At 50.6% G+C, this 22463-nt stretch overlaps 1 protein-coding gene across 7 annotated transcripts in view; it reads right to left on the bottom strand.

Annotated features, from left to right (window-relative positions):
* The window catches only part of LOC140386579 (transmembrane protein 198-like), a 325956-nt gene that overhangs the window by 5457 nt on the left and 298036 nt on the right, over positions 1–22463 (bottom strand). For all 7 annotated transcript variants that reach the window (XM_072469034.1, XM_072469025.1, XM_072469077.1 and 4 more), the window contains 2 exons: positions 19610–20185; positions 9499–9653 (listed from right to left, as the gene is read on the bottom strand). In XM_072469034.1, coding sequence (XP_072325135.1) covers positions 9499–9653; positions 19610–20185 — 731 coding nt within the window. The remainder of the gene's footprint in view (positions 1–9498; positions 9654–19609; positions 20186–22463) is intronic.

Raw genomic sequence — 22463 nt, forward strand, 5'->3', positions numbered from 1 at the left:
CTCCCCGGGGACCCCCTGTAAATACTGACACACTCCCCGGGGACCCCCTGTAAATACTGACACACTCCCCGGGGACCCCCTGTAAATACTGACACACTCCCCGGGACCCCCCTGTAAATACTGACACACTCTCCGGGGACCCCCCTGTAATTAGTGACACACTCCCCGGGGACCCCCTGTAAATATTGACACACTCCCCGGGGACCCCCTGTAAATACTGACACAGACCCCAGGGGCCCCTTGTAAATACTGACACACTCCCCGGGGACCCCGTGTAAATACTGTCACACTCCCCGGGGACCCCCCTGTAATTAGTGACACACTCCTCGGGGACCCCCTGTAAATACTGACACAGTCTCCAGGGACCCCTTGTAAATGCTGACACACTCCCCGTGAACCCCTTGTAAATACTGACACACTCCCCGGGGACCTGGCCTGGGAGTGTTTGATGGGGACAGTGTAGAGGGAGCTTTACACTGTATCTAACCCTGTGCTGTACCTGTCCTGGGAGTGTTTGATGGGGACAGTGTAGAGGGAGCTTTACTCTGTATCTAACCCCGTGCTGTACCTGTCCTGGGAGTGTTTGATGGGGACAGTGTAGAGGGAGCTTTACTCTGGATCTAACCCCGTGCTGTACCTCTCCTGGGAGTGTTTGATGGGGACAGTGTAGAGGGAGCTTTACTCTGGATCTAACCCCGTGCTGTACCTGTCTTGGGAGTGTTTGATGGGGACAGTGTAGCGGTAGCTTTACTCTGGATCTGACCCCGTGCTGTACCTGTCCTGGGAGTGTTTGATGGGGACAGTGTAGAGGGAGCTTTACTCTGTATCTAACCCCGTGCTGTACCTGACCTGGGAGTGTTTGATGGGGACAGTGTAGCGGGAGCTTTACTCTGGATCTGACCCCGTGCTGTACCTGTCCTGGGAGTCTTTGATGGGGACAGTGTAGAGGGAGCTTTACTCTGTATCTAACCCCGTGCTGTACCTGGCCTGGGAGTGTTTGATGGGGACAGTGTAGAAGGAGCTTTACTCTGTATCTAACCCGTGCTCCCAAGACATGTTGGGGGTATACTACAGGCCTCCCAACAGCCAGCGGGAGATAGAGGAGCAGATAGGTAGACAGATTTTGGAAAAGAGTAAAAACAACAGGGTTGTGGTGATGGGAGACTTCAACTTCCCCAATATTGACTGGGACTCACTTAGTGCCAGGGGCTTAGACGGGGCAGAGTTTGTAAGGAGCATCCAGGAGGGCTTCTTAAAACAATATGTAAACAGTCCAACTAGGGAAGAGGCGGTACTGGACCTGGTATTGGGGAATGAGCCCGGCCAGGTGGTAGATGTTTCAGTAGGGGAGCATTTCGGTAACAGTGACCACAATTCAGTAAGTTTTAAAGTACTGGTGGACAAGGATAAGAGTGGTCCGAGGATGAATGTGCTAAATTGGGGGAAGGCTAATTATAACAATATTAGGCGGGAACTGAAGAACATAGATTGGGGGCGGATGTTTGAGGGCAAATCAACATCTGACATGTGGGAGGCTTTCAAGTGTCAGTTGATAGGAATACAGGACAGGCATGTTCCTGTGAGGAAGAAAGATAAATACGGCAATTTTCGGGAACCTTGGATGACGAATGATATTGTAGGCCTCGTCAAAAAGAAAAAGGAGGCATTTGTCAGGGCTAAAAGGCTGGGAACAGACGAAGCCTGTGTGGCATATAAGGAAAGTAGGAAGGAACTTAAGCAGGGAGTCAGGAGGGCTAGAAGGGGTCATGAAAAGTCATTGGCAAATAGGGTTAAGGAAAATCCCAAGGCTTTTTACACTTACATAAAAAGCAAGAGGGTAGCCAGGGAAAGGGTTGGCCCACTGAAGGATAGGCAAGGGAATCTATGTGTGGAGCCAGAGGAAATGGGCGAGGTACTAAATGAATTCTTTGCATCAGTATTCACCAAAGAGAAGGAATTGGTAGATGTTGAGTCTGGAGAAGGGGGTGTAGATAGCCTGGGTCACATTGTGATCCAAAAAGACGAGGTGTTGGGTGTCTTAAAAAATATTAAGGTAGATAAGTCCCCAGGGCCGGATGGGATCTACCCCAGAATACTGAAGGAGGCTGGAGAGGAAATTGCTGAGGCCTTGACAGAAATCTTTGGATCCTCGCTGTCTTCAGGGGATGTCCCGGAGGACTGGAGAATAGCCAATGTTGTTCCTCTGTTTAAGAAGGGTGGCAGGGATAATCCCGGGAACTACAGGCCGGTGAGCCTTACTTCAGTGGTAGGGAAATTACTGGAGAGAATTCTTCGAGACAGGATCTACTCCCATTTGGAAGCAAATGGACGTATTAGTGAGAGGCAGCACGGTTTTGTGAAGGGGAGGTCGTGTCTCACTAATTTGATAGAGTTTTTCGAGGAGGTCACTAAGATGATTGATGCAGGTAGGGCAGTAGATGTTGTCTATATGGACTTCAGTAAGGCCTTTGACAAGGTCCCTCATGGTAGACTAGTACAAAAGGTGAAGTCACACGGGATCAGGGGTGAGCTGGCAAGGTGGATACAGAACTGGCTAGGCCATAGAAGGCAGAGGGTAGCAATGGAGGGATGCTTTTCTAATTGGAGGGCTGTGACCAGTGGTGTTCCACAGGGATCAGTGCTGGGACCTTTGCTCTTTGTAGTATATATAAATGATTTGGAGGAAAATGTAACTGGTCTGATTAGTATGTTTGCAGACGACACAAAGGTTGGTGGAATTGCGGATAGCGATGAGGACTGTCTGAGGATACAGCAGGATTTAGATTGTCTGGAGACTTGGGCGGAGAGATGGCAGATGGAGTTTAACCTGGACAAATGTGAGGTAATGCATTTTGGAAGGGCTAATGCAGGTAGGGAATATACAGTGAATGGTAGAACCCTCAAGAGTATTGAAAGTCAAAGAGATCTGGGAGTACAGGTCCACAGATCACTGAAAGGGGCTACACAGGTGGAGAAGGTAGTCAAGAAGGCATACGGCATGCTTGCCTTCATTGGCCGGGGCATTGAGTATAAGAATTGGCAAGTCATGTTGCAGCTGTATAGAACCTTAGTTAGGCCACACTTGGAGTATAGTGTTCAATTCTGGTCGCCACACTACCAGAAGGATGTGGAGGCTTTAGAGAGGGTGCAGAAGAGATTTACCAGAATGTTGCCTGGTATGGAGGGCATAAGCTATGAGGAGCGATTGAATAAACTCGGTTTGTTCTCACTGGAACGAAGGAGGTTGAGGGGCGACCTGATAGAGGTATACAAAATTATGAGGGGCATAGACAGAGTGGATAGTCAGAGGCTTTTCCCCAGGGTAGAGGGGTCAATTACTAGGGGGCATAGGTTTAAGGTGAGAGGGGCAAAGTTTAGAGTAGATGTACGAGGCAAGTTTTTTACGCAGAGGGTAGTGGGTGCCTGGAACTCACTACCGGAGGAGGTAGTGGAGGCAGGGACGATAGGGACATTTAAGGGGCATCTTGACAAATATATGAATAGGATGGGAATAGAAGGATACGGACCCAGGAAGTGTAGATGATTGTAGTTTAGTCGGGCAGTATGGTCGGCACGGGCTTGGAGGGCCGAAGGGCCTGTTCCTGTGCTGTACATTTCTTTGTTCTTTGTTCTTTGTTCTTTGTGCTGTACCTGTCCTGGGAGTATTTGATGGGGACAGTGTAGAGGGAGCTTTACTCTGTATCTAACCCCGTGCTGTACCTGTCTTGGGAGTGTTTGATGGGGACAGTGTAGTGGGAGCTTTGCTCTGGATCTGACCCCGTGCTGTACCTGTCCTGGGAGTGTTTGATGGGGACAGTGTAGAGGGAGCTTTACTCTGTATCTAGCCCCGTGCTGTACCTGTCCTGGGAGTTTTTGATGGGGACAGTGTAGAGGGAGCTTTACTCTGTATCTAACCCCGTGCTGTACCTGTCTTGGGCGTGTTTGATGCGGACAGTGTAGAGGGAGCTTTACTCTGTATCTAACCCCGTGCTGTACCTGTCCTGGGAGCGTTTGATAGGGACAATGTAGAGGGTGCATTACTCTGTATCTAACCCCGTGCTGTACCTGTCCTGGGAATGTTCGATGGTGTCAGTGTAGAGGGAGTTTTAGTCTGTATCTAACCCCGTGCGGTACCTGGCCTGGGAGTGTTTGATGGGGACAGTGTAGAGGGAGCTTTACTCTGTATCTAACCCCATGCTGTACTTGTCCTGGGAGTGTTTGATGGGGACAGTGTAGAGGGAGCTTTACTCTGTATCTAACCCCGTGCTGTACCTGGCCTGGAAGTGTCTGATGGGGACATTGTAGAGGGAGCTTTACTCTGTATCTAACCCCGTGCTGTACCTGTCCTGGGAGTGTATGATGGGGACAGTGTAGAAGGAGCTTTACTCTGTATCTAACCCCGTGCTCTACCTGTCCTGGGAGTGTTTGATGGGGACAGTGTACAAAGAACAAAGAACAAAGAAATGCACAGCACAGGAACAGGCCCTTCGGCCCTCCAAGCCCATGCCGACCATGCTGCCCGACTAGACTACAATCTTCTACACTTCCTGGCTCCGTATCCCCCTATTCCCATCCTATTCATGTGTTTGTCAAGATGCCCCTTGAATGTCACTATCGTCCCTGCTTCCACCACCTCCACCGGTAGCGAGTTCCAGGCACCCACTACCCTCTGTGTAAAAAACATGCCTCGTACATCTACTCTGAACCTTGCCCCTCTCACCTTAAACCTATGCCCCCTAGTAATTGACCCCTCTACCCTGGGGAAAAGCCTCTGACTATCCACTCTGTCTATGCCCCTCATAATTTTGTAGACCTCTATCAGTTTGCCTCTCAACCTCCGTCGTTCCAGTGAGAACAAACCGAGTTTATTCAACCGCTCCTCATAGCTAATGCCCTCCATACCAGGCAACAATTCTGGTAAATCTCTTCTGCACCCTCTCTAAAGCCTCCACATCCTTCTGGTAGTGTGGCGACCAGAATTGAACACTATACTCCAAGTGTGGCCTAACTAAGGTTCTATACATCTGCAACATGACTTGCCAATTCTTATACTCAATGCCCCGGCCAATGAAGGCAATCATGCCGTATGCCTTCTTGACTACCTTCTCCACCTGTGTTGCCCCTTTCAGTGACCTGTGGACCTGTACACCTAGATCTCTCTGACTTTCAATACTCTTGAGGGTTCTACCATTCACTGTATATTCCCTACCTGCATTAGACCTTCCAAAATGCATTACCTCACATTTGTCCGGATTAAACGCCATCTGCCATCTCTCCGCCCAAGTCTCCAAACAATCTAAATCCTGCTGTATCCTCTGACAGTCCTCATCGCTATCCGCAATTCCACTCACCTTTGTGTCGTCTGCAAACTTACTAATCAGGCCAGTTACATTTTCCTCCAAATCATTTATATATACTACAAACAGCAAAGGTCCCAGCACTGATCCCTGCGGAACACCACTGGTCACAGCCCTCCAATTAGAAACGCATCCTTCCATTGCTACTCTCTGCCTTCTATGACCTAGCCAGTTCTGTATCCACCTTGCCAGCTCACCCCTGATCCCGTGTGACTTCACCTTTTGTACTAGTCTACCATGAGGGACCTTGTCAAAGGCCTTACTGAAGTCCATATAGACAACATCCACTGCCCTACCTGCATCAATCATCTTAGTGACCTCCTCGAAAAACTCTATCAAGTTAGTGAGACACGACCTCCCCTTCACAAAACCATGCAGCCTCTCACTAGTACGTCCATTTGCTTCCAAATGGGAGTAGATCCTGTCTCGAAGAATTCTCTCCAGTAATTTCCCTTCCACTGAAGTAATGCTCACCGGCCTGTAGTTCCCTGGATTATCCTTGCTACCCTTCTTAAACAGAGGAACAACATTGGCTATTCTCCAGTCCTCCGGGACATCACCTGAGGACAGTGAGGATCATAAGACCATAAGACATAGGAACGGAAGTAAGGCCATTCGGCCCATCGAGTCCACTCCACCATTCAATCATGGCTGATTTCAACTCCATTCACCCGCTCTCTCTCCATATCCCTTAATTCCTCGAGAAATCAAGAATTTATCAACTTCTGTCTTAAAGACACTCAACGTCCCGGCCTCCACCGCCCTCTGTGGCAATGAATTCCACAGACCCACCACTCTCTGGCTGAAGAAATTTCTCCTCATCTCTGTTCTAAAGTGACTCCCTTTTATTCTAAGGCTGTGCCCCCGGGTCCTAGTCTCCCCTGCTAATGGAAACAACTTCCCTACATCCACCCTATCTAAGCCATTCATTATCTTGTAAGTTTCTATTAGATCTCCCCTCAACCTCCTAAACTCCAATGAATATAATCCCAGGATCCTCAGACGTTCATCGTATGTTAGGCCTACCATTCCTGGGATCATCCGTGTGAATCTCCGCTGGACCCGCTCCAGTGCCAGTATGTCCTTCCTGAGGTGTGGGGCCCAAAATTGCTCACAGTATTCTAAATGGGGCCTAACTAATGCTTTATAAAGCTTCAGAAGTACATCCCTGCTTTTATATTCCAAGCCTCTTGAGATAAATGACAACATTGCATTTGCTTTCTTAATTACGGACTCAACCTGAAAGTTTACCTTTAGAGAATCCTGGACTAGGACTCCCAAGTCCCTTTGCACTTCAGCATTATGAATTTTATCACCCTTTAGAAAATAGTCCATGCCTCTATTCTTTTTTCCAAAGTGCAAGACCTCGCACTTGCCCACGTTGAATTTCATCAGTCATTTCTTGGACCACTCTCCTAAACTGTCTAAATCTTTCTGCAGCCTCCCCACCTCCTCCATACTACCTGCCCCTCCACCTATCTTTGTATCATCCAAAGATTTCTGTCAAGGCCTCAGCAATTTCCTCTCCAGTCTCCTTCAGTATTCTGGGGTAGATCCCATCAGGTCCTGGGGACTTATCTACCTTAATATTTTTTAAGACACCCAACACCTCGTCTTTTTGGATCTCAATGTGACCCAGGCTATCTACACTCCCTTCTCCAGACTCAACATCTACCAATTTCTTCTCTTTGGTGAATACTGATACAAAGTATTCATTTAGTACCTCGCCCATTTCCTCTGGCTCCACACATAGATTCCCTTGCCTATCCTTCAGTGGGCCAACCCTTTCCCTGGCTACCCTCTTGCTTTTTATGTACGTGTAAAAAGCCTTGGGATTTTCCTTAACCCGATTTGCCAATGACTTTTCGTGACCCCTTCTAGTCCACCTGACTCCTTGCTTAAGTTCCTTCCTACTTTCCTTATATTTCACACAGGCTTCGTCTGTTCCCAGCCTTTTAGCCCTGACAAATACCTCCTTTTTCTTTTTGACGAGGTAGTGTTTGGTATGGATTGTGTCACCCTGCGCCCTCTCAAAGCTGATGAACAGAGAAGTTGCTGCAGTGTATCCTCACGAAGAGGTGCGAGAGATCAATGAAGAGGTGGAAATTCAGGCACCTGCCCCATGGATTGGAGACTCTGTCATTCTGGCAGTTTCTCCCATTGGGGGTGCAGAGATGTGGGAAATTTCTGAACCCCGCTACCCACCTTGGGGTGAAAATCAGAGCCCCAGCGTGAACTCTAATGACAGCCAAAGGAGGACAGCTCGGACATGTTTAACCTTCGCAACTTTTAGCACGTGGAATCAAACAACAGGAATTTCTATTGATGCAGTATACTAACTCAACAACACGTCCCAAGTCGCCTCACAGGGGCATCATTCAACAAAACTTGACAACAAGCCACATCGAGAGGTATCAGAGGTGATCAAAAACTTGTTCAAAGAGAGCGATTTAAGATGTACCTTAAAAGAGGTTGGGAGGGTATTTTGGAAGAGGAGAAGGCACCACTGGAAGGGATCAAAGCAGAGTGGGAGGAAGAGTTGGGAGAGGTTATGGAGGAGAGGTTCTGGTGTCAGGTGCTCCGGAGAGTAAATGCCTCCACCTCGTGCGCGAGGGTGGGGCTGATACAGCTGAAGGTGGTATACAGAGCACACCTCACGAGGGCGAGGATAAGCCGATTCTTTGAAGGAGTAGAAGATGTGTGTGAGCGTTGCCGGGGGGGGGGGCCCGCTAGTCACGTTCATATGTTTTGGTCCTGTCCAAAGCTAGAGGATTACTGGAAGGAGGTTTTTAGGGTAATTTCCAAGGTGGTGCACGTGAAACTGGACCTGGGTCCCCGGGAGGCCATATTCGGGGTGTCAGACCAACCAGGGTTGGAAACGGGTGCAGAGGCAGATGTTGTAGCCTTCGCCTCGATCGCCCAAAGGCGGATCCTGATGGGTTGGAGAGCAGCCTCTCCACCCTGTGCCCTGGCGTGGCGGGGGGACCTGTTGGAATACTTGACTCTTGAGAAGGTTAAGTTTGAACTGAGGGGAAGGATGGAGGGGCTCTACAATTCATGGGCACTATTCATTATGCACTTTCAAGAACTGGATAACATTGGACATTAGTTGGGGGAGGGGGGACTGTGTGTGTTAATGGTGACTGTGGGTGATTCCTGATTCCTTTTTGTTTGTGTGAACATGTGGGCTGATGTTTGGGGTTTGGTGGGAGGATGGGATCGTTGTTATTGATATGGGGATTGACATATTTGTTGCTGATTATTGTTTATTGTTGGTGGGTGTAAATTAGGGAGAAAATGTGAAAAAAGAAGAGAATAAAAAATATTTTAAAAAAAAGAAGAGGTTGAGTGGCAAAGATGTTTAGAGATGGAAGGCCAGAGCTTTGGGTCCAGGCAGCTGAAGGCTGGGCCGGCAATGGTGGAGCGATGGGAATGAGGGATGTTCAAGAAGCTGGAGCTGGAAGGTCGCTGTGATGAATGGTTACTGTACCCTTAACACCATGTAGGTGATGCCCCTTTAAGACCGGGTTTGGAACCCTGGGGGACTCCGCCTCCGCCCACCAGGGAGCTGTATATACAGTGACGCCCTGTAGGCGGCACTCAGTAAGCACAAGTCTCTGTGGCTGGCTAGTTCTCTGCTTATTAAAGCCGTCATTTACCATTCCCCACTCTCGTGTCGTTATTGAGGGTACTACAGTCGCCGAGATCTCAGAGGGCTGTGTAACTGGAGGGGATCACAGAGGCCAGGATGGATGAGGTCATGGCGGAATGTGGAAACAAAGATGGGAATTTCTAAATTAAGCCGTTGCCTTGACCGGGAGCCAACATGGGTCAGCAAAGCCCAATGGGCGCTAAGAGGTGCTGGGTGTGGTAATACCAGGTATTGCAGTACCTGAGAGGTGGATGCCCATTGGCTAGACCTAGGAGTCTACCATTGGCTAACGCACATAGCTCCGCCCTGAGAGACGGGGTATAAGAATCAATGCCGTCCCAGCAGCCTTCATCTTCTGTACCGAAGCTGCTGGGTACAGTTCTAGCTGATTAAAGCCAATTAGTATGACTCTCCTTGTCTCGAGAGTAATTGATTGTGCATCACTGGGTTTGTTGGGCAACGTTACAAAGATCCAGAACGCTGACTCACCGGAGAGAGCACGTCTCCATCATATCGTCGCACTGGGTTGGGCTTTCTCCGGTACGCAGGCTCCTGGTATTTCTTGTGATGCTTCCTCTTCTTCTTGGTCTCTTTCTGTCGTATTCGCATCAGCTGAACTCTCCTCTGTCTCCTGCTGATGATTACTGGAGGTGGTGCCAGGGTGGGGTAGGGGGTTTGGGGGCACGGGGGGGGGGGGGGGGGGGGGAACAGAAATAGGTGGATCAATCAGATTTGCTTTCTTGGGGGCGCACTTAAGATAGTTGCTGAGGTCATCCCGACCCACACGACCTGACCCACAAAAGTCGACATAATAATAATCTTTTATTGTCACAAGCAGGCTTACGTTAACACTGCAATGAAGTTACTGTGAAAATCCCCCACTCGCCACACTCCGGCGCCTGTTCGGGTACACGGAGGGAGAATTCAGATTGTCCAATTCACCTATTCAGCACATCTTTCGGAACTTATGGGAGGAAACCGGAGCACCCGGAGGAAACCCTCGCAGACACGGGGAGAACGTGCAGACTCCGCACGGACAGTGACCCAAGCCGGGAATCGAACCCGGGACCCTGGCGCTGTGAAGCAACTGTGCTAACCACTGTGCTGCCCATTTCCCTCTCCCTAAGGAGGACAAATAAAGGATGGCATTGGTCCCATAGAGTTTCTGGAACTTACCAGTTATTTTGATCGGCAGCGTGTGTAACTTAAAAAAAAAATCTTTTCCTGGACCTGGGTGTCTGGCAAGACCAGCATTTGTTGCCCCTCCCCAATTGCCCCTGAACTGAGTGTCTCACCTGCCCATTTCAGGGGGCATTTAAAGAGTCAACCGCATTGTTATGGGTCTGGAGTCACATGTCGGCCAGACCGGGTAAGGACGGCAGATTTCATTCCCGAAAGAGGCATTAGTGAACCAGATGGTTGTCATGGCCACCATTACCGAGACTGGCTTTATTTCCCAGGTTTTTTCTGAAATTATTAATCAAATGTAAATCCCATCAGTTGTCTTGGCGGGATTTGACTCCTGTCCCAGAGCATTCAACTGAATTCCTTGTCCCAATGGCATCCCAACTAACTCCCCAAGATCCGTTCCGGCTCTACTGTGCTGAGGGAGTGCTGCACTGTCGGAGATCCCGCCTTTCAAATAGGAAGTCGAAACCTATCAGGTGGTCATAAAAAAGCCTGAGTTGCAATTTCTAACAATGAAATGAAAATGGCTTATTGTCACGAGTAGGCTTCAAATGAAGTTACTGTGAAAAGACCCTAGTCGCCACATTCCGGCGCCTGTTCGGGGAGGCTGGTACGGGAATTGAACCGTGCTGCTGGCCTGCCTTGGTCTGCTTTAAAAGCCAGCGATTTAGCCCAGTGTGCTAAACCAGCCCCTGAGGAGGGGAGTCATCCCTGTTGTCCAAGACATCATTAATCTGTTAACCAATGACACTAAGAAATCAGATTATCCTGTCCTTGTCACGTTGCTGTTCGTGGGATCTTACTGTGTGAGTTTCCTCCATCAGAACATTAAAACACTCTGAAAGTTACATTATTGGCTGTAAATCTCCTTGTGACAATCTGGGGTTGTGAAGTATCCTATTGAAATGCATATCTTCCACACTGTGAGTGTGGACATTGGAATTTAAAACAGTGAAACTTGTCAGGATATGTGACAACAATAATTAAAAATCTGTAGATAAAAATGCACAGCTGTATTTGTTAATAATGTTCACGCATTATAGATATTTTATGATTGTTTCCCTAATTTACTATCTCAGGGAGCGTTTTCTCTGTAAGGAACAGATGAACAGAAGAAACAGGAGCAGGAGGAGGCCATTTGGCCCCTCGAGACTGCTCCGCCTTTCAATAAAATCATGGCCGATCCCTGAAAACTGAAGAGAATTCTTCTGTTTTCTTGTCCAATGTCAGTTATGGTGCAGGAGTTATGTTATTACAATGTCCGAAGGGGGAAAGACTGATCCAAGGGGGAAAGGCTGATCCAATGCTGAAAAACATCAGGAAATTTCAAACCAGTCCTATTTTCAGCAGGTCCTGTGCAATGAGACTGGAATAATCCATGATCTCATAGATAAGGATCCTCTTGGAAGGAGTGATCACAGTATGGTTGAATTTAAAATACAGATGGAGGGTGAGAAGGTAAAATCCAATACCAGTGTCTTGTGCTTGAACAAAGGAGACTACAATGGGATGAGGGAGGAGTTGGCTAAGGTGGACTGGGAGCAAAGACTTTATGGTGGGACAATTGAGGAACAGTGGAGGACTTTCAAAGAAGTTTTTCACAGTGCTCAGCAAAGGTATATATCAGTGAAAAGGAAGAATTGTAGGAAAAGGAATAATCAGCCGTGGATATCTGAGGAAATAAAGGAGGGTATCAAATTGAAAGAAAATGCATACAAAGTGGCAAAGTTTAGTGGGAAACTAGATGGTCAAAATTAATGGGTGTCATAGACAGACCCCCAAACTGCACTAGTGAGGTTGGGAATGGCATTAAACGTGAAATTAGAGATGCATGTAATAAGGGAATATCGGTGATCATAAGTGATTTGAATCGGCACATAGATTGGGCAAATCAAATTAGCCACAATGGCGTAGAGGAGGAATTCCTGGAGTGTATACAGGGTGGTTTTCTTGACCAATATGTGGAGGAACCAACTAGAGAGCAGACCATCTTAGACTGGGTACTGTGTAATGAGAAGGGAATCATTGCCAATCTGGCTGGACGAGACACCTTGGGGATGAGCGACCATAACATGATAGAATTTTTTATCAAGGTGGAGAGTGAAGTAGTTGATTCGGAGACTAGGCTGCTGAATCTTGGGTCTGAGAATTGGGAACAGTTTAGAATTCAGCAAAGAAGGACCAAGGGATTGATTAAGAAGGGGGAAATACAGGAAAGACTGACACTAAGAGTTTCCAAAATATGTGAAGATAATGAGATTGGTAAAGACAAATGTAGGCCCCCTACAGACAGAAACATGGCAATGTATAATAAGGGACAAAGAAATGGCTGAGCAATTGAATACGCAGGGCGCGATTCACCGATCGCGGGACTAAATGTTCGCGCCGTCGTGAACGCCGTGAGAATCCCGTCCCAGATCCCAGAAATGAAAGTTTAGAGAGAGGGAAGAACTGAGGGAGATCAATATTAGTAGAGAAATGGTGCTGGGAAAACTGATGGGATTGAAAGCGGATAAATCCCCAGGGCCTGAGAATCGGCATCCCAGAGTGCTTAAGGAGGTGGCTCTGGAGATAGTGGATGTATTGATGGTCATTTTCCGGGATTCTATAGACTCTGGAACTGTCCCTGCTGATTGGAGGGTAGCTCACGTCACTCCGATATTCAAAAAGGGAGGTAGAGAGAAAGCAGGGAATTATAGACCAGTCAGCCTAACATCGGTAGTGGGGAAAATGCTTGAATCCATTATCAAGGACTTTATAGCGGAATATTTAGAAAGCAGTGGCAGGATCAGTCAGAGTCAGCATGGATTTGTGAAGGGAAAATCATGCTTGACAAATCTGTTGGAATTCTTTGAAGAGGTAACCAGTACAGTCGACAAGGGGGAGCCAGTCGATGTGGTATATTTGGACTTTCAGAAGGTGTTTGTTAAAGTCCCGCATAAGAGAGTATTGTGCAAGATTAAAGCGCATGGGATTGTGGGAAGTATATTGAGGTGGATAGAAAACTGGTTGGCAGGGAGGAAACAAAGAGTAGGGATTAATGGGTCCTTTTCAAATTGGCAGGCAGCAACTAGTGTGGTACCACAGGGATCGGTGCTGGGACCCCAGCTATTCGCAATATATATTAATGATTTGGATGAGGGAACAAAATGTAACATCTCAAAGTTTGCAGATGATACCAAGTTAGGTGGGAGGGTGAATTGTGACGAGGATGCAGGGATCCTACAGCATGATCTGGACAGGTTGGGCGAGTGGGCAAACCAATGGCAGATGCAGTATAATTTGGATAAGTGTGAGGTTATTCACTTTGGAAGCAAAAACAGGAAGGCAGATTACTACCTGAATGATTGTAAATTGGGAGAGGGGAGTGTGCAGTGGGACCTGGGTGTCCTTGTGCACCAGTCGCTGAAGGTAAGCATGAGGTGCAGCAGACAGTAAAGAAGACTAATGGTATGTTCATTGCGAGAGGTTTCGAGTACAGAAGCAGGGATGTGTTGCTGCAATTGTACAGGGCCTTGGTGAGGCCACACCTGGAGTATTGTGTGCAGTTTTGGTCTCCTTTTCTGAGGAAGGATGTTCTTGCTCTCGAGGGAGTGCAGCGATGGTTTACCAGACTGATTCCAGGGATGGCGGGACTGTCATATGAGGAGAGGTTGACTAGGTTAGGATTGTTCTCGCTGGAGTTCAGAAGAATGAGGGGGGGATCTCATAGAGACTTATAAAATTCTAACAGGACTAGACAGGGTAGAGGCAGGGAAGATGTTACCAATGATGGATGTGTCCAGAACCAGGGGCGAGATTCTCCGACCCCCCGCCGGGTCGGAGAATTGCCAGGGGCTGTCGTGAATCCCGCCCCTGCCGGTTGCCGAAGTCTCCGGCACCGGATATTCGGCGGGGGCGGGAATCGCGCCGCACCGGTTGGCGGGCCCCCCCGCGCGACTCTCCGGCCCGGATGGGCCGAAGTCCCGCCGCTAAAATGCCTGTCCCATCGGCGTAAATTAAACCACATACCTTACCATCGGGACAAGGCGGCGCGGGCGGGCTCCGGGGTCCTGGGGGGGGCGCGGGGCGATCTGGCCCCGGGGGGTGCCCACACGGTGGCCTGGCCCGAGATCGGGGCCCACCAATCCGCGGGCGGGCCTGTGTCGTGGGGGCACTCTTTTCCTTCCGCCTTCGCCACGGACTCCACCATGGCGGAGGCGGAAGAGACTCCCTCCACTGCGCATGAGCGGGAATGCCGTCAGCGGCTGCTGACGCTCCCGCGCATGCGCCGCCCGGAGATGTTATTTCCGCGCCAGCTGGCGGGGCGGAAATTCGTCCGGCGCCGACCTAGCCCCTCAAGGTTGGGGCTCGGCCCCCAAAGATGCGGAGCATTCCGCACCTTTGGGGCGGCGCGATGCCCGTCTGATTTGCGCCATTTTGGGTGCCAGTCGGCGGACATCGCGCCGTTTCCGGAGAATTTCGCCCCGGGGCGGGATTTGCCGCAAACGGCACGATGTCCGTTACCCGGCGCCAAAAACGGCGTGGATCGGTCCGGCGTCGGGCCGCCCCAAAAGGTGCGGAATTCTCCACACCTTTAGGGGCCAAGCCCTCACCTTGAGGAGCTAGCCCCGCACCGGAGTGGTTTCCGCTCCGCCGGCTGACGGGAAAGGTCTTTGGCGCCATCCAGCCAGCGCCGAAAGGACTTCGGCGGGCGACCCATGCGCGGGATCGTCAGCGGCCGCTCACGGCATCCCCACGCATGCGCAGGGGAGGGGGTCTCTTCCGCCTCCGCCATAGTGAAGACCATGGCGAAGGCGGAAAAAAAGAGTGCCCCCACGGCACAGGCCCACCCGCCGATCGGTGGGCCCCGATCGCGGGCCAGGCCACCGTGGGGGGCACCCCCCGGGGCCAGATCGCCCCGCCCACCCCAGGATCCCGGAGCCTGCCTGCGCCGCCTTGTCCCGCCGTTAAAAAGGTCTAATCCACGCCGGCTGGCGCGATTCCCGCCCCCGCCGAATCTCTGGTGGCGGAGAATTTGGGACACGGCTGGGGCGGGTTTCACACCCGCCGCCGGCGATTCTCCCACCCGGTGGGGGGTCGGAGAATCGCGCCCCAGGAATCACAGCCTGAGGATTCAGGGTAAACCATTTCGGACAGAGATAACGAGACATTCCTTCACACAGAGACTGGTGGGCCTGTGGAATTAATTACCACAGGAAGTAGTTGATGCTAAAACTTTGAATATATTCAAGAGGCGGCTGGATATCGCACTTGGGGAGAATGGGATCAAAGGCTATGGGGAGAAAGCAGGATTAGGCTATTGAGTTGGATGATCAGCCATGATGGTGATGAATGGCGGAGCAGGCTCGAAGAGCCCAAAGGCCTCCTCCTGCTCCTATTTTCATAGAATTTTTAGAATTTACAGTGTAGAAGGAGGCCATTCGGCCCATCGAGTCTGCACCAGCTCTTGGAAAGAGCACCCTACCCAAGGTCAACACCTCCACCCTATCCCCATAACCCAGTAACCCCACCCAACACTAAGGGCAATTTTGGACACTAAGGGCAATTTATCATGGCCAATCCACCTAACCTGCACATCTTTGGACTGTGGGAGGAAACCGGAGCACCCGGAGGAAACCCACGCACACACGGGGAGGATGTGCAGACTCCGCACAGACAGTGACCCAAGCCGGAATCGAACCTGAGACCCTGGAGCTGTGAAGCATTTGTGCTATCCACAATGCTACCGTGCTGCCCTGAAAGCCCATAGTCGCCACATTCCGGTGCCTGTTCAGTGAGGCTGGTACGGGAATTGGACCGTGCTGCTGGCCTGCCTTGGTCTGATTTAAAAGCCAGCGATTTAGCCCAGTGTGCTAAACCAGCCCCTAAAGGCAATGTCAGAAGTGGGATCTATGAAGTCTATGTATCTATGAAAAAAGCTGTAAAGAAAAGTAAGATAGATTATGAGAGTAAACTAGCTCAGAATATAAAAACAGATAGAAAGTTTCTACAAATATATAAAACCACAAAGAGTGGCTGAGGTCAACATTGGTCCTTTCGAGGATGAGAAGGGGGATTTAATAATGGGAAATGAGGAAATGGCTGATGCATTGAAGAGGTATTTTGTGTCGGTCTTCACAGTGGAAGACACAAATAGCATGCCAATAATTGTTGGCAAGGAGACTATGGCAGGTTGAGGATCTAGGAACGATCATTATCACTAAGGAGGTAGTGTTGGGCAGGTTAATGGGGCTAAAGGCAGACAAGTCTCCTGGCCCTGATGGAATGCATCCCAAGGGATGAAAAGAGATGGCGTGGGAAACAGCAAATGCGCTCAATGTATGTGCTGTACCTGGATTTCCAAAAGGCATTTGACAAGGGGCCGCACAAAAGGTTGCTGCATTTAATAAAGGTGCACAGCGTTACCGGTAGAGCAAAGTGTGCAGAGGGCACTGAACGTCTGCAGACGCATATAGATAAGGGCAGCACGGTAGCACAGTGGTTAGCACTGTGGCTTCACAACGCCAGGGTCCCAGGTTCGATTCCCTGCTGGGTCACTGTCTGTGCGGAGTCTGCACGTTCTCCCCGTGTGTGTGTGGGTTTCCTCCGGGTGCTCCGGTTACCTCCCACAGTCCAAAGACGTGCAGTTTCGGTGGATTGGCCGTGCTAAATTGCCCTTAGTGTTCAAAAAGGTTAGGAGGGGTTATTGGGTTATGGGAATAGGGTGGAAGCGAGGGTTTAAGTGGGTTGGTGCAGGCTTGATGGGCCGAAAGGCCTCCTTCCGCACTGTATGTTCTATGTTCTACAGTTTAAGTGAGTGGGCAAGTGTCTGGCAGATGGAGTACAATATTGATAAATATGAGGTCATCCATTTTGGTACGAGTAACAGCAAAATGGACTATTATTTAAATGGTAAAAAATTGCAGCGTGCTGCTGTGCAGAGGGACCTGGGCGTCCTTGTGCATGAATCGCAAAAAGTTGGTTTGCAGGTGCAGCAGGTAATTAGGAAGGCAAATGGAATTTTGTCCTTCATTACTCGAGAGATGGAGTTTAGAAACTGGGAGGTCATGATGCAGCAATATCGGGTGGTGGTGCGGCCACATCAGGAGTAGTGTGTTCAGTTTTGGTCTCCTTACTTGAGGACGTACTGGCACTGGAGAGCGTGCAGAGGAGATTCACTGCGTTAATCCCAGAGCTGAAGGGGTTGGATTACGAGGCGAAGTTGAGTAGACAGGGACTGTACTCGTTGGAATTTAGAAGGATGCGGGGCGGGGGGACCTTGTAGGAACAAATAAAATTATGAAGGGAATAGATAGGATAGAAGCGGGCAGGTTGTTTCCACTGGCGGGTGAAAGCAGCACTAAGGGGCATCGCCTCAAAATAAAGGGAAGTAGATTTAGGACTGAGCACAGGGGTAACTTCTCCACCCAAAGGGTCGTGAATCTGTGGAATTCCCTGCCCAGTGAAGCAGTTGAGGCTCCCTCGTTGAATGCTCTTAAGACAAAGGTAGATAGATATCTGAACAGTAAAGGGATAAAAGGTTACAGTGAGCGGGCGGGTAAGTGGAGCCGAGTCCACAAAAAAATCGGCTGGGAGAATCAGAAACTGATTTACGTCTTGCGCGGCTCTCCCGCAATTCTCCTGACACAGCGGGATTTGTGCCGGGCACAACGCTGCCGGAGAACTTCCATTGGAAGCAGGACATCAAAGGATCACTAGATTGGTCACTGGGGTGAGGGGGTTGCCCTGTGATGAGAGGCTGAGTAAACTGGGATTCTAATTCTCTGGAGGGCGAAGAATGAGGGCGACTCATTGAAACCTAGTAAATTCCGAGTGGGTGGATGCGGAGAGATTGTTCCCGGTGGTCGGGCAATCTAAAACACGGGGGCCACAGTCTCGGGATAAAGGGACCGATCATTTAGGACTGAGAGGAGGAGAAATGTCTTCACTCAATAAGATTTAGGATCGGTTGTGTCCCATGTGGTACCGGTGCTAACCCCTCAATGGTCGCTGAATCTGTCCAGGTGCAGCATCAGTTTTGCTGTCATGGAAGCCAATCCTGCCCCGGAGAAACTAAGTACACTTAGTCTCAGGAACGCAGAATCTAGCCCTTTGGAATTCTCCCCCTAGGGCTATGGATGCTCCATTATTGAACATATTTATGGGTGGGCATAGACAGATTTTTGGTCGCTCGGGGAATTAAGGGCTATGGGGAGTGGGCGGGGGAGTGGAGTTGAAACCAAAGATTAGCCAGGATCGTATGGATAACGTAGCCGGCTCGATGGGCTGCTCGTAGCTCTTACGTTCCTAACTTTCAAGTAGCTCAACGTCAGGACAAAGCAGCCCGTTCGATTGACATTCCATCCACCACCTTAAACATCCACTCTCTCCACCTACAACGCACAGTAGCAGCCGTGTGTACCATCTACAAGGTGCACTGCAGTAACTCCCCAAGGCTCCTTCAACAGGACACATGTTCCTATTCCTTAGATTTTTATTACATTGTAAAGTCTAGTTCCTTGGTCATTTTCAGTGAATTTTAATCACGTTACTGAGAGACTCAAGTGTCATGTGAGGGTACCTTTAAGAAATGGGGGTTTATAAAATAGCTGTAGTGGATGTACCTTTAAGAAATGGGTGTTTATCAGTGATGTCAGAGTGTGGGTGGAGCTGGGCTGTCTGTCTGCTTTTACTTTTGCTCTGGGCTCGCAGCTACAGGGCGTGTTTAGTTTTGTTTTAGATTTGGAGAAGGTGCAGTCACAGCAGGATGTGTATGAATCTCTGCAAACTAAAGCATGTTCATTTGGTGATCTGAAAGTGGTAACTGCTCTCAGTAAAGAAGTTAAACCTGATGTCTTTCTGTAAAAAGGTTTCTTTTTGTCTTATGGATGTAGCAAGGAAAGATTAAGAGTTACTTAGAGAGTACTGTATTCTTTGGGGGATTTATCGGTGTTGATAGTTGTTAAGATGTTTCTTGTGGGTTTATAAAGTATCAACTGGTTTCATAAATAAACATACTGTGGATCTCTGTTGCGTCACACCTGTAGAGTCGGCCGTGTGCTCCCCATGCCACAATCTATTAAACGTTGTGGGTCAGCTGAACTCCATGATACACTTTGGGGTTCTCTAAACCCTGGCCCATAACAACAGCATTATTAAAAATGCTTATTTTTGCTGATTAAATCCTTTTAGTATTGAAAAATGAAATGAAAATCGCTTATTGCCACAAGTAGGCTTCAAATGAACTTACTGTGAAAAGCCCCTAGTCGCCACATTCCGGCGCCTGTTCGGGGAGGCTGTTACGGGAATATTGCGTGAATAAGGTTACTGCATCTCAGTAACTCCCTACCCTGCACCCACCATCACAATTTCTTTGAGGTCTAGCTCAGCCAATTTCTCTAGGCCCGTTACCCCCGGTTACGGGACCTACCTTCCGTGTGTGAGTAGCCTTCCGCTGTGACTTTGAACTGCACCAGGACGCCAAGGGCAGTCAGCACGGGCCAGACCCCTAAGATGACCCAGCTGTACCAGCACACGGGTTGCACGGGAGACACCTTGATCCTCTCGTAGACGTACTGCACGAGCAGGAAGAGCTCGATGAAGTAATCCACCGTCACGGTGATGACGGCGCTCCCGAAGACGGCGGTGGACAGCACGGTGAAGGAGCGCTGCCACTGCAGGGTCACCACGGCGAAGAACATCCCGGCGCCCAGCAGCAGGCTGATGGGGACCCAAATGGTGCGGGGGTGGTAGAACTGCTCCAGCACCACCAGGGTGGCCACGGCGGCCAGCAGGCCGAGCAGTAGGCCCACCATGAAGAGGCCGACGCTACGCACCAGCATGGTGACCAGGCCGCAGAGGATGCCAATACCCAGTCCGATTCCCACGCTGGCCTCCATGCTTAGCTGTGTGTCCAGGACCCTCTCCTTGTAGCACAACATGAAGATGACGATGGATCCAAACATCAGGCCCGTCAGGAACATGATGGCTTTGAAGCAGCGATAGCCTGGAACGTGAGCAGAGACAATAACAATCAAATAAATCTCCCCGTGTTAGAGAGACAGCGGGCGGAATTCAAATGTTTCTTTTTGCAGAGTGGGGCAGCGGGCAGGGAAAACGGGATGGGAGCCAGCGGCCCCTGCTGCATTTTTCGGGCCTGAGTTAAAAAACAAAGTGCAGGGGCCGATCCCGTGACATCACCCTGGTGGGCGGAGCTCAGTCCAGCCACTTAGTTTTAAGGGTGCCCCGAAACAGAAATATTAAAAATAGAAAGCCCCCCCCCCCAGAACACCCAAGCCTCCCGCATGGAACACCCGCCCACACGACAGCCGACGTCCCCCGTCCCGCCCCCCCAACCTCGGAACAAACCCCGGCACTGCTCCCTGGACATGACCCTCTACGTCCTGGGGGATGTACCCACTAATGCGCAATCAATTACTCTCGAGACAAGGGGAGTCATAACTAATCGACTTTAATCAGCTAGAACTCTTCCCCAGCAGCTTCGATACAGAAAGTGAAGGCTGCTGGGACGGCATCAGTTCTTATACCCCACCTCTCGGGGCGGAGCTGTGTACATCAGCCAATGGTAGACTCCTGGGTCTAGCCAATGGTCATCCACCTCTCAGGTTCCGCAATACCTGGTATTACCACACCCACCTGTGTGCCTCTGGAGGATTCTGAGGCACACTGCGTGTCGTGGGGGACCTGCTGTGATTCATGTCGGCGTGCCCTCCGCCATTACACCTCAAAAAAGGGCTCCGTTGGCTGCAAGGGACGTCGGGACGTTCTGCGGTCATGAAAGGCGCTATAGAAATGCACGTCTTTCTTTCTGACTGAGAGGGTTCCACGGGCACGATCTACTGGCCACGTTGCATTTTTGCTCAAGCGCAGCCAGGCCGGCAGATTCCGGGTGAAGTCGCCCGTGGGCGTCTGGGCGGAACGTGGGCACCTTGGCACTGCCCAGCAGGCACCTTGCCACTCCCCGGTGGGCAATTTACACTGCCCAGCTGACACCTTGGCACTGCCCAGTGGGCAACTTGGCACTGCCCGGTGGGCAACTTGGCACTGCCCGGTGGGCAACTTGGCACTGCCCGGTGGGCACCTTGCCACTCCCCGGTGGGCAATTTACACTGCCCAGCTGGCACCTTGGCACTGCCCGGTGGGGACCTTGGCATTGCCCGGTGGGCAACTTGGCACTGCCTAAATGGCACCTTGGCACTGCCCAGCTGGCACCTTGGCACTGCCCAGTGGGCAACTTGGCACTCCCCGGCGGGAAACTTGGCACTGCCCGGTGGGAAACTTGGCACTGCCCGGTGGGAAACTTGGCACTGCCCGGTGGGAAACTTGGCACTGCCTGGCGGGCACCTTGGCACTGCCCGGTGGGAAACTTGGCACTGCCCGGTGGGCACCTTGGCACTGCCTAAATGGCACCTTGGCACTGCCCAACAGGCACCTTAGCACTGCCCAGCTGGCAGGAGCATAGACAGGGTGCCAGTGCAAGGGTGCCCAGGTAGCACTGCCAATGGTCAGGGCCTGAGGGCGGCCAAGCCATGAAAGGAGGTTGGAAGGGGGGTTTGAAGGATGGGGATGATGGGCAGGTAAGTAGGGGCCTCTAGAAGGTTGGTGGGGGTTGATGGGTGGAGATCCTGGATGGGGGGGCCTGTAAATGAGATCTGGGGGGGGGGTGGGCCTGCCGAGGGGGCCCCCCAAGGACCCCAATGCAGGGTGTCCTCGCTTGGTGGGTGTGGGGTAGTGCCCATGTAGGGGGCGAGGGGGTGACATTGCCCATGGGTGGGGGATGAGGGGGATCCACAAGCTCACTTAGAGATTATGGCACCCTTTCAAAATGGTGGCCCGATCTCGGAGTTCAGCTCCCCAGTGACGAAAAAAATTCGAAGGGTGGAATTTACCGGCTGTTCAGTTGACAATGGCGGGACGGTAGATCCCACTGGCAGGCTGCCGTCGCCGCTGAAATATGCGCGGCGGGATGGTGGGAAAATCCCGCCCTAAGCGTGGGCTAAACCAGTGAGAAACTCCCCAGGGCACAAAAAAGTGACGAAGTGTCGTTGAACAGCGGTGAGCACAGACTGGCAGAGCGCCGACGGGCAAGTCCCTGGAAAACCCGCCACAAATGAACTTAGAAATGTTCCCGTTAAATTCCGCCCCATGGCAAGAATTGTCCCTCGATTCTTGGTGATGGTACGACTGTGGTTGTGGACATTCTGACCGTTGTGATCATGGGCGGGATTCTCCGACCCCCCAAAAGTCCCCCCCGACGTGAATCG

The sequence above is a fragment of the Scyliorhinus torazame genome, chromosome 2 (assembly GCF_047496885.1).
Source record: "Scyliorhinus torazame isolate Kashiwa2021f chromosome 2, sScyTor2.1, whole genome shotgun sequence".
Taxonomy (NCBI): Eukaryota; Metazoa; Chordata; class Chondrichthyes; order Carcharhiniformes; family Scyliorhinidae; genus Scyliorhinus; species Scyliorhinus torazame.